This window comes from Pollachius pollachius (assembly GCF_949987615.1).
Source record: "Pollachius pollachius genome assembly, chromosome: 3".
Lineage (NCBI taxonomy): Eukaryota > Metazoa > Chordata > Actinopteri > Gadiformes > Gadidae > Pollachius > Pollachius pollachius.
This window is the reverse complement of record NC_136936.1, coordinates 1,842,295-1,854,393: the sequence shown is the minus strand read 5'-3', so window position 1 is coordinate 1,854,393 and position 12,099 is coordinate 1,842,295. Positions and strand designations below refer to the sequence as shown.

At 49.5% G+C, this 12,099-nt stretch overlaps 1 protein-coding gene across 1 annotated transcript; it reads left to right on the top strand.

Moving 5' to 3' along the window:
• Positions 1–4,092: 4,092 nt before the first annotated feature.
• Positions 4,093–8,243, top strand: fosb (FBJ murine osteosarcoma viral oncogene homolog B; the record flags this gene model as incomplete). The annotated part of the gene is made up of 5 exons (XM_079731535.1): positions 4,093–4,280; positions 4,468–4,643; positions 6,314–6,754; positions 7,241–7,348; positions 7,671–8,243. The coding sequence occupies exons 1-5, from the start codon at positions 4,217–4,219 to the stop codon at positions 8,241–8,243; spliced, it is 1,362 nt and encodes a 453-aa protein (XP_079587661.1). The 5' UTR covers positions 4,093–4,216.
• Positions 8,244–12,099: the final 3,856 nt, after the last annotated feature.

Genomic DNA, 12,099 nt, shown 5'->3' with positions numbered 1-12,099 from the left:
ATTATGCATGCCATAAGGCATCGTTCGGTCTTTTTTTTAAATTATATTTATATGCATGAAATTCAACGTTCGCCTCGTTTGGTTGTACTTTAGACACACGTCACAAACAAAGGTTAAATCGCTGTCGTACATTCACCGTCAGAACTTAATAGATAAACTCGGTTCCACTTCACATTAGTTCTTGGATGTCTGCTGACTAACCAAGCGGTTAGTCAGCAGATAAGCGGATAACCAAAAAACTGACGTACAGAGAATGATCAGCTGTTAAACAATAAAATAATGATTATGTTCAATTAGAATAATTATGATTATCATGTTTAACACGTGTCACGATGATCACGTTGATGGATGTGATCTGTTTTAAGAGGGTGATGGGTTTGCTGTTCTCACAAGTCTCACGGTGAACAGCAAACGCTGATCCTCGTTTGATAGTTCTGGTGCAGCCTATTAATGTTATTAATGTGTGTTATAATTATATAATTTATAAATATTATTTATGTGTGTTGAGTTGTTACATCCGAGGCACGCCTCGGATGTAACAACTCAACACATTAATGATACATTAATGCGCCGCACCAGAACCATCAAACGGGTAATTTATTATTATGTGTCATGTATTGTTAATGTGTGTTGAGTTGTTGCATGCGAGGCATGCCTGTAACAACTGAACACACATTTATAATACATTAATAACAGAACTATCGCTGGGGTTGAGTGCGTTCCGACTCGGTCCGAAACACGGAAGCCGTGTGCATGCTGACCACGCCCCCTTTCTGCTCTTCCCTCCCCCATCACCGGTTTCCACGGGAACCAGTTGCTAGGGCGGCATAACAAAAAGACGAGTGAGAATTTGTACGTCCTTACGTCAGACTCGTAACGGCGTATCCATGGTGACGGCGTGCTGTGTACACACGCCGCAGACTAGCGGTGAGACGGGCACTGCGCATGCTCGCCTGTGGGCTGTGTGACCTCGGGTATCGAACTCAAAACTCATTTTTAATCATAATATTCATTATTTTTTTTGCGTTTTGTGTTCCTCGAGGCGACGCACGGAGGATTTTCTGTATTAATTATTAAAAACACAAACAGACGCGTTGTCACACAGATCCACACATCCTCCTCGTTCCGCGGGCTCCCGGGTTGTGTGCTTGTTTTGTCAGGTGTTGTGTTGCGTGTGTTGCGTTGCGTGTATGTGTGTGTGTGTGTGTGTGTGTGTGTGTGTGTGTGTTTTGTAAGTCGTTGTGTTGTGTGTATGTGTGTTTTGTAAGGTGTTGTGTGAGCCTCAGCATTTCCCATGAACTCGCATCAGTCACTCCGGTACCCGTCGCTACGAGAGTGTGCTCGCGGAACACGACGTCCTCCGGTGCGTGACGTCATGACGCTGACTCACTGTTTGCATCCCTCCTCCTCCATCTCTCCTACACTACTCCTCAACCCCTCATCCTCCATCCCTCCTCCATCTCCCCTCCATCCCTCCTCCTCCATCCCTCCTCCATCCCTCCTCCATCTCTCCTCCATTCCTCCTCCATCTCTCCTCCATCACTCCTCCTCCATCTCTCCTCCTCCATCTCTCCTCCATCACTCCTCCATCTCTCCTCCACCCCTCCTCCTCCATCTCTCCTCCATCTCTCCTCCTCCATCTCTCCTCCATCTCTCCTCAATCTCTCCTCCATAACTCTTCCATCTCTCCTCCATCTCTCCTCCATCACTACTCCTCAATCCCTCCTCCATCTCTCCATCTCTCCTCCATCTCTCCTCCTCAATCCCTCCTCCATCCCTCCTCCTCCATCCCTCCTCCATCTCTCCTCCTCCATCCCTCCTGCATCCCTCCTCCTCCATCCCTCACTTCTCCGTCTCTCCACCCTCACTCCTTGTGTGCGTGCGCCCGGCGGTATTCTCCCCGGCAGGCGCGCTCCGTGCGCTCCAGCCTCCTTGTTGTCGTTCATAGTTTCCCGGCCGGTGTTCCCGCCCAAGCCGACCCTCCCACCTGCTGCCACATTCCCACGGGCCGCGTCAGGGCAGCGCGCCTGCAGGAACAATGATTCACTGTGTGTGTGCGACAGTGATGTCTGCATCAACAGCACGCACAGGCCCTGGATTTCCGTCACTAATGCTGCCCACTATCTATATCGGGGAAAACTTGGAATCACACGTACACTTATTTACATATCTGATGTTCTGTCGGCCTCCTGGGGGGTAGCCAATCATGACGTCGTTATAGAGTAATGTGTAGGCAGCTTTGGGTCTATATCGTAGATAGCAATATACTAATGCGGATGCAATATAATGCAATCATATGTTGAAAGGTCCAGTCTGTAGAATTTAGTAACCATTTGTACTGTAACGCTCACTGTTGTGATTGGTTTCTACTACTGCACCATTACAACAGAGACACACTGATTAACAACACAGCCTTCACACCATGTCCTGATCCACTTGCCACTGTCTGCTTCACCTGTAACCAGACTCTCTCTCCCCCTCTCCCCCTCTCCCCGTCTCCCCCTCTCCCCGTCTCCCCCCCCCCCACAGGAGAAGAATGGATCATCGGACGCCTCACGCCAGGGTGTGTGTGGACGTGTGCAGCTCTGTCGGGCCAGCGGTTGATGTTGATGTGTGAGTCTGAGAGAGGGATGAGCTGACACAGGCATGATGTCACGGTGTGTGACCCATTTCATTGGCAATGTTCATCCTTATGGCGCTGCTACAAAACAATGGTAGGCCTACTCAAAAAGTCAACCTAAACCTCACCCTGTCAAAACGGGTCTCAGCCATGGGTATGACCCATTCCTTTCTACGACTCCTAGCCGATAACGCTTTCTTTAAACCCGTTCTTTCAAAGCCAAATCTCCCTTTTGGGTCACTGTAGAAACATGGCGGGGCATTAATGGCCGCCCCCGTGGAAGAGGACTCCCCCATGGAGATATAAAGGCTCGTTCTAAGGTAAGGAAAACATAAGGGCTCTTATTTTCATGGGATTATACCCGAAAGAAAACCTCCTTCTGAAAAGTCTGTTCACTAGATTCCACAAAACTGCACACACTCAAGATTCAAGATTCAAGAAAACTTTAATGTGACCTTTCAACCTTTCATGTGACCTTTCATCATTCTTTCTCAAACTTTAATGTGACGTTTGGGAGAACACTAAGTATATCAAATTACCACACACAAATAAAAACGCCGGCCACTTATTGTCAGGATAATTGATGTCAGTTGGCTGCCTGCAGCCATAACATAATTGCTCCAGGCCTGTTGTTAAATCGAACAAACTCCCTCCCTGAAAAAAGTTTGAGTCAGTGCCAAAGTGCAGGGTTCCCGGGGCGTGGCCGAGAGAGTCGGCAGCAGGATTTCCTCTGCCCGCCGCTCGTCCTCCGCTGAAGGAATGCCTGCGTGTTGCACAACAAAGCCAGCGAGGTCGTTCCCCGGAGTTGCGTGTCTGCGACTTGATAGGTCCGTGAAGCCCCTGTGTCAGAATGTATCGGCTGGATCCAACGACAACGACATGCATAATTTAAATGCTCAATTATAGAATCAGGTTTTGGAATAGGGAGTTAGCCTGCTAGACGCACAGTAAATTGAGTTTAACCTAAAGTAATAAAATAAACCAAAATCCAAAAGGTCAAAAAGTAGCCTAATGCCATAATCTTTGTTCACTTTTTGTTTATTTTTGATCAAACTGTGCTTGTTAGATGGTTAACCTGACTTATCCATTGATACGTGCTTATGCCTAAAAATAATTCATAACTCACAACTAATATATTTCCGTTTGCAACGCGCAGAATGTCTTTAACGTTTCCTTTGATGCATTGTCAGACGGTGAGAAACATCTCGTGGTTTGATAGTAAAAAAAAAGACTATTCTTCCCAGTGCGCGAGGTAAAAGGGATTCCCTCAACGTCACCAAGGAGACCAAACAAAACACCAGCGCAGCCCCATATATGGGCACGTACGTCACGGCGGAACTCCGAGGCGGGACTTAAAGAGAGCGAGGAAAGAGAGGTAGAAATGCCCTGGTTTTACTCAAAGAGGATGGATTAATTCAAGACTATAAGGCGAGACGTGTTTCCGTGGACTTAAAGACTGCAACGTTGGCCAGCCTCCGTGGATTTGTAACCTTACATTCGGACGGCGGACTAAGGGAATAACCTCCTCGGTCTGAGCGGAGTTCGACATCTGGAGTTCAGGCGCTTCGCGACCAGGGGACCCGGATCACCTTCTCCATGCAACTTTTTTGGAAAGACACAAAAAGCACCTTACCGCACCACGTTAAGAAGATCGCCGACGGTAAGTTCTAGTTCAGTACAACCGGACGGTGGCAGAGCTAAAGCCTGCGGTCAGCGAACCGCAAAGCCGCGCTCCGTCTCATGGTGTGCACAGGACGGGACCGGCCCGGTTGAATGAGACTCAAATCCCGACTGGTGTCGCTGTCCCGGACCGTGTCGTGGGGGGTAACGCTGTGTGGTCGCTACAGGTGACGCCCCGCTGTCCCGGACCGACCCACCTCGAGTCTCCCAGGAGGTAATGTTCGGAGGGTTCTCCGGAGACATCGACAGCGGTTCCCGTGAGAGTTCGTCCCCGTCCATCGAGTCCCAGTACATCTCCTCCCTGGACTCCTTCGGCAGCCCGCCGACCACCAGTGCTCCGCAGGTAATTTTGATCCAGAGCCTGTATTTATAGATATAATATATATTTAGGACTGACAGGGAGAGCGTGTGTCTAGAGTGATGTGTGGGATGGGAACCACAGCAGCATGTTGGGGATACCCTAGATTTATGCACAGCCTCACTGGGCGAAGTGACAGTGTTACGACCATAACACGGATACGTTCCCGGTTATCGCAACCAGGCCGTCCGTGTTTACGGTCGGTACATGCCTGGTTTCCAGGGTTTGCATTAAGCGGCTTCATCTGTCAGGCGATGACAACGTGGTGGATTCTGCTATTTCTCTGCAGACAGCGTTGCCAGATTGGGCCAGATTTCCCGCCCAATCTGGCAACACTGGCCGCAGAGCGAACGAGAGCGCCTAGGAACTCTCCTACGTACGTGCTACGTCAGCAGCGGGGCCCGTCCCCCGCTACGTACGCAGCGAGGCCCCGCCCCCCCCCCCCCTCCCGCTCCTTCCACGCGCGCCTCCTCGGACCCGGCGTGACGTCAATGCGTTCTATTTTGGAGTGTTACGTTGCGTTGCTAAGGGGAACACCGGGGTGGGAGTGACGGGTGAGAAGGAACCCGATTGGTTTCTATAGCTGCTTCCAACCCGCCTCATCCAATCATCTGCGAGCATTCGTATGAATATTAATAATACTCGCTGGGCTGCTCGCGTTGGCATCGATCCCCGCCCGGGTCTAAATAAAGCCTCGACTCAGGCTGTATGGGACCAGAATGGCCCTCGACACCAAAAAATAATAATGGAGCTGGACTAAATCAGTGACACACTTTTACTAGCAGATGGGTTCTAAAGATAGACAACTATACAGAAAGACGTCATGACAGCCAAACAGACAGACAAGTGGAAAGATAGTTACACGTGTATTTATTTAAATATATATATAGTTAGTGATCCTATAGTTGTATTGTAGTGAATGAATTCATGATGTCCACGTACAATCACAAAGGAAAAGTCGTCCAAGTATCTCAGCACTTTATTATATGCGTGACATATACGTTGAATTCATATGAGATAGATGTATTTATATAGACAGACATATAAAAATAATTCTATATACATACATATGTACATATATATAAATGTGTTTCAATAGATGCACAGACAGATCAACAGACAGATAGATAGATATAGTTAGACAGACAGATAGATAGATGGAAAGACTGACAGACGGACAGATAGAACAGACAGACAGACAGTCAGTCAGTCAGTTAGACAGCCAGACACAGGCAGAAAGACAGTCAGTCAGTCAGTCATCAGTCAGTCAGTAACACAGTCAGTCACACAGACAGACAGACAGTCAGTCATCAGTCAGTCAGTGAGTCAGTCAGTCAGTCAGTCACACAGTCAGTCAGTCAGTGAGTCAGTCAGTCAGTCAGTCAGTCATCAGTCAGTCAGTTAGTCAGTCAGTCACACAGTCAGTGAGTCAGTCAGTCAGACAGTCAGTCAGTCACACAGTCAGTCAGTCAGTCAGTCACACAGTCATTCAGTCAGTCAGTCATCAGTCAGTCAGTCCCACAGTCAGTCAGTCATCAGTCAGTCAGTCCCACAGTCAGTCATCAGTCAGTCAGTCCCACAGTCAGTCAGTCAGTCAGTCAGTCAGTCAGTCAGTCAGTCAGTCAGTGTGTGACCCTCCCCGTGTCTCCCTGTAGGAGTGTGTGCCGGCTGTAGGCGGGCTCGTCAGCGTTGCGGGAGCAGGAGCAGCAGGAGGAGCAGCAGGAGGAGGAGGAGGAGGAGGCTTGGAGATGCCCGGCTCGTTCGTCCCCACCGTCACCGCCATCACCAGCAGCCAGGACCTGCAGTGGATGGTGCAGCCCACCCTCATCTCCTCCCAGGCCCCTGGCCAGGGCCTCGGGGGGCCCCCCATGACCCACCAGGGGCCCCTGGTCGACCCCTACGACATGCCGGGGCCCAGCTACTCCACGGGCTCCGCCTTCCCCTCCTCCTCTACCGCGGACCCCCAGGGCCCCGTCCCCGGCCAGGGCCCCGTCCCCGGCCAGGGCCCCGCCCCCGGCGCCATGCGCTCCTCCAGGGCCCGTGCGCGCCGGGTGAGGGAGGAGTCAGTGAGTGACGACGGCGATGTTGGTGTGTTAGTAAGTGTGTGTGCCCGTGACGTCCTCCTCTTCTCTTCCTGTCCCTGGGACCCCCCCCCCCCTACGTTCCCGGTTGTGTCACTGTATTTTTATTATAATTATTATTCGTTTATTTGTTAGTACATTATCACATGCACAGTTATCACACTCAATGCCATAACAATGTGTGGAGACGCGTTGCATAGAAGGTCTCTCCCCCAGGCCCTGGTCAGGCCTTTCTAAAAAAAAAGATAATCTAAATTTAATTTCTAAACTAACAACATAGTGTGAGTTACGCAGTCATGAGTAACCACAGCACGCGGGCAGCGCGCTGTATGCATGTGTGCATATACTTAAAGACACAAAGAACCTCACCGAACAGCACATCACATAACAACACCAACCCCACATCCAGTTTGTGCTGAGAGAGCCACGGAGTTGCACCATGGGATTCGGGCTGGTCCACGACGGAGAACCCAACCTGTGCCTCTCGTCTTGTCTCCCCAGCTAACCCCCGAGGAGGAGGAGAAGAGACGCGTCCGCCGCGAGCGCAACAAGATGGCCGCCGCCAAGTGCCGCAACCGCCGGCGGGAACTCACGGACCGGCTGCAGTCGGTAGGCCCGGCGCGCGTTTTGTGAGGGTTCAAGAACCCTCGTTACCGTGGTTCTGATCAGGGCAGCGTTTGCCCTCATCGTTGTTGTAAAACCTTTTTTAACTGAATTTTAGTAGCGCAAAAAGGGGAGGATTTTGCACTGCAATGCTCCCTGTCGGGATGGGGTTCTACTGCTGTAGAATCACAACGGAGACCCCCAGATCACCAGCAGACCCTGAAACAACACGGCATCCAGTCCGTGTCCTGATCCACCTGCCCCTGTCTGCCTCACCTGTAACCAGACCCTCTCTCCCCCTCCCTCCCCCCGTCTCCCCCCCCCGCAGGAGACTGACGTCCTGGAGGAGGAGAAGTCAGAGCTGGAGGCGGAGATCTCGGAGCTGCAGAAGGAGAAGGAGCGCCTGGAGTTTGTCCTGGTGGCCCACCAGCCCGGCTGTAAGATCCCGTACCAGGAGCAGAGCCAGCCGCAGCTCCCCCCGGTGCAGCTGGCCCAGCCCGGCCAGCAGGAGGTGTCCATCCTGGGTCTGACTGTGAAGGAGGACGATTTCTTCCTGCCTCCTGCCTACACCCCCCACCCGACCTCCTCGCTGGCCGTCCAGCCGCAGCAGCAGCAGCAGCAGCTGCCAGCGCCAGGGCTAATGCAGGAGGTAGCCTTTTCTACTTCTTTCTATGGCTCGAGCCAGCCGGCGGCGGGAGGGGCCTGCCACGTGGCCCTCGACGGTGGTGGTGGTGGTGGTGGTGGTGGTGTTACCCATGACGGCGGCTTCAACCCCTCATACACATCCTCATTCGTGTTCACCTATCCAGAGGGAGCCTGCGGGGTCAGTGCCAACCAGCGCCACAGCAGTAGCGAGCAGTCCTCCGATTCTCTGAACTCGCCCTCCCTGCTCGCGCTCTGACTGACCGCCAGACACTAACCCCCACGACCCTACACACGCACACGTCGACGCGCACACGCCGCACACACACACCGCCCGGCGACACCCGGCACCCGGGGCGATCGCTCCCCCCCCCCCCCCCCCCCCCCCCCCCCCCGCCCGCGCTGCCCTGAGCGCCGAGTGAACGTGTTCCGTCACGCAATCCCGATAACGGGCCTCTCTCGGATATTTGCACACGGAAAAAAACGAATTGTTAACCGATAATCGACCGTTCATTTCCTTCTCACCGAGGATTCCGATGGTATCATATGAGCCAAAGCTGTCCATGTACGCCGCAGTATCGAATCGTACTCAATTGTTACCTTCATTCACAATAATTCCTTTGAAACTTTACCTTTCAAGTGAATTATTTCAATTTCAAACCACATCCCCCCCCCCATCCCCATGAGCCCCCCCCCTTTATCTCTGTCGGCCGCCCCTCCCCTAGTGCTTCCCCTGCCATCCCCCTCCATCACTCCCTGCCCCTCTTCATCACGCTGAATGTATTTGTGCCGAGCTGAACTAGGGAGGATGGACGCCTTGGCTGGGGTCACTCCTACTGAAGGACAGACGGCCGATCTCTCGCTCTCTTCCTCTTCCTCACATGCTCGGCCCTCTTCGCTTCTCCATTCGATGTGACGTTGCGCGTGACGGGACGGACGGCTTCCGCCTGCCGCTCACTTTCTTTTTGTATGCTACTGCTGTGCGGGCCCTGGCCGCCCCCGTCCCGACTGTGGCCTCTTTATCCTTCTGTTTCTGTGTCTCTCCTTTCCTTCTCTGAAGTCTCCGTCCCCCGAGAGCCCGAAGACTCCGACCGACCCCTGGGACCTTGAGTGAAGGGCGGACGCCCCCAAAACGCTCCCATGCACGCGCGCACACGTGGGGAACCCTGACACACGACACAGGAGAGGCTTTTTATTTTGGAAACGGGGAAATGCTTAGAGCGAGCGATGGTCGTTCACATACACACAGGCACGCACGTAAATGTAAAGATATGACAGATAAAAGTGAGGGATTCAAGGGACATTTGTGAGATTCACAGAGCAACAGGGATGCCACTGTCCTCTCCTGAGCCAATGATGGAGTTTAAAATGACGGAAGATTAGATGCATCTTCCTGAGGTTGGTGGGAACGTAAGCGAAGGAAGGGAAGTCAAAGCTGATATGCTGAGGCCTTGACCACAGGAAGAGGAGAGAAAGGAGCTTTACACCAATCGATATCTGGAGCCAAATGTTAAAAAGCACAACAAAAAATAAACTCTGCTCTTGCAAACTTTGTGGGAGGGTGACTCATCAGCTGCCTAGCCCCGCCCCCGTATCGCACGGCCGCGCCCTCATGGCCAACATGCAAGTTTTCAAACGGTCGTCTTCAAGTCCTGACATCGAGGCTTGATTTGTTTTGTTCACACGACTAACCACCACCTTGTTTGTCATCAAAGGCTCGGTTTGATATCCAGGATCTGAATAGAGGGTGTCAGTTCTGAGGAAGAAGCATATTAAAAGGAATATTCTGAAGAATTTTGGAGTGTTTGTAGGAGCTTTATGAGACACACCTGTTGGGACCATGAATGAATAGGAAGCAAACTGTTGCCTTTATTTAGAGGAGGTATTTTTTTAAGTGGCTTGGACAATCAAAGTGTTGGGTGCGGTGGTCTCTGCACCCTCTCTGCCCCCCAGGGGAGAGCAGATGGAGGGTGTGTTTATTGTGAGTCTGTCCCCTCAGAGCCACTCAGCCCATTATTGAAGTCCATTTGATGGAGAGCACAAATAAGACCAGAAAGTAAAGCAAAGCGGTGTTACGAGGGTATATTTTGGAGATAGCCTTCTTTCTTTGCCTGTGAACTTGTACAATTTATTTTCCTATGTGGTTGAGTAAAAAAATGCTATTTTTATAGTTTCATGTTTGTTTAAATGTGTGTTTTGCGTTGTCCCATGCTCTTAATTGTAATGTTGCTGCCAAGTTTTCTTGTGTTTTCTTTGATGTCCTCATGACTATTATAATTACATTGTAACTAATATTGTTTGGTTATTGTATTGTGATTTTGTTTGGCAACTTCGGAGGCATGTCGTGCACTATGAAAGTGTTTCTGTGTCAAAAGATTTACTCGTACGCCTTTATGCATATACATATATACAAGAAATGTATATATATTCGTTTATGTGCCATGATTGTAAAGTATGAATGTTACAGATCTAAATAGAATATTTTTGTCAATGAAGAAAAAACAAGATGAGATGATGTTATTGAAGCTAGTTTTAAAATGGGATATTTTTCTAAAAGAACAAAAAAAGAACTATAGTATAACGAAAGCACTCCCCCATTACCCAACATTAAGCGCAATCTTACTGCCTCGCCCCGTGTATTTACAGGTTTTATATCTAAAACACTAACCTGCACCAGTACAGGTGTTGGGTAAGACGAGGTTATGTTCTGGTTCTGCTGGGTGGGGGCTGGTTGTTCTCTGTGAGGTCTTCCCCAAAGCCACTGACCCCTCAGCACCCAACGGCCGACAGCTAGCGAATAAAGAGGAATGCATCGAGTCTGCCCAGATATTAAGATATGCTGCAACAGAATGTCACTTAGAGACAGACTCTTTAATGTAAAGTAACCAACATTGGATTAATTCGTGACCTCTTGGGGTCAAACATGTTGCTCCTCAACCACTGTCAATAAAATTGTTGTTTTATTTTGAAGGTCAATTTGATATCAGATGTCAACATTATCACGCTCAGTATATAGAGATATGAATTGACTGCTTATTGATTGTTTTCGACCATGTCTCTGGGCCCTCCCAGACGGGCGGACTGGTCTGGTCTGCACAGGGCCTATGTTTGTACATTTTGTTGGTATTGAAGTTGCCTTTTATTGTCACTCCAGACATAATGTGATAAAAATGAGTTCTGGGGTCCCAAAAAAATAATGCTCTATATATATATATATTCAGTAGTTCTCATGTACATTCCTTTTTGGTGCTACTCACAGTTTGTAATATGAAGCTCTAATAAGAGGAGGATTTCCCTTTGTATGACGTTTTTATGTCTATGGTTCCACACAGAATGTGACACGGTATATTCTTTAATATACACGACTGCTTTTGGTCCGCATGGGAATCAGTGTCCGTTTCTTTGGGTGAATTTCTTCCCTATGGAAGCCTGCCATGGGGGGAAAGCGGGGTGTAATGTGATCACCAGTGGCGCGCTGTGGTGTGTTTTGGCACTGCACTTGCTCTGCAAACATCTGCATCGGCTACCTGGACACTCTATGAATCCGATGGCATAGCATATATCCAAAAATACATTCACGAGTGGTCGGAACTTGATCCAACCACGTTAGGAGTTCTTTGCAGTGTATAATATGCAATACCTAATATCCTCCAGGATTACCATAATGTAGCAACCGAACTGAAGACCTGAGATAGAGTGCTATTACATATCTTGGCACGTTTTCTGCTACGTGGGGATGTATTGCTTTATTTATGACCTCCAGTTAAGATGTGGATATTCTATTCATAATATTTACTGTAACATTTCAAGAGCCGATCCTGTGTCCTGTTACCTTGACGACCCCTTGGGGTTCGTTGGGTAGAGATAAGACGTTGGTTGGGTTTCTGTCACTTGATTGGATTACCTCTTCATGGCACTTTGTGGCTTTGTTTTAAAAGTGCTACATAAATAAAAAATATTTTACTTACTCATTTCCAAAACTTTTTCTTCCACCGTATACATGTTTTCTTTTATGTTAGTTTTTATTTCTCCAGAAAGATGTATTCCTTTTGGAAGCTTGTTTGCATACATTTCATTTAAAAGCTTTATATCTTACTGTGATACACATTTGACCA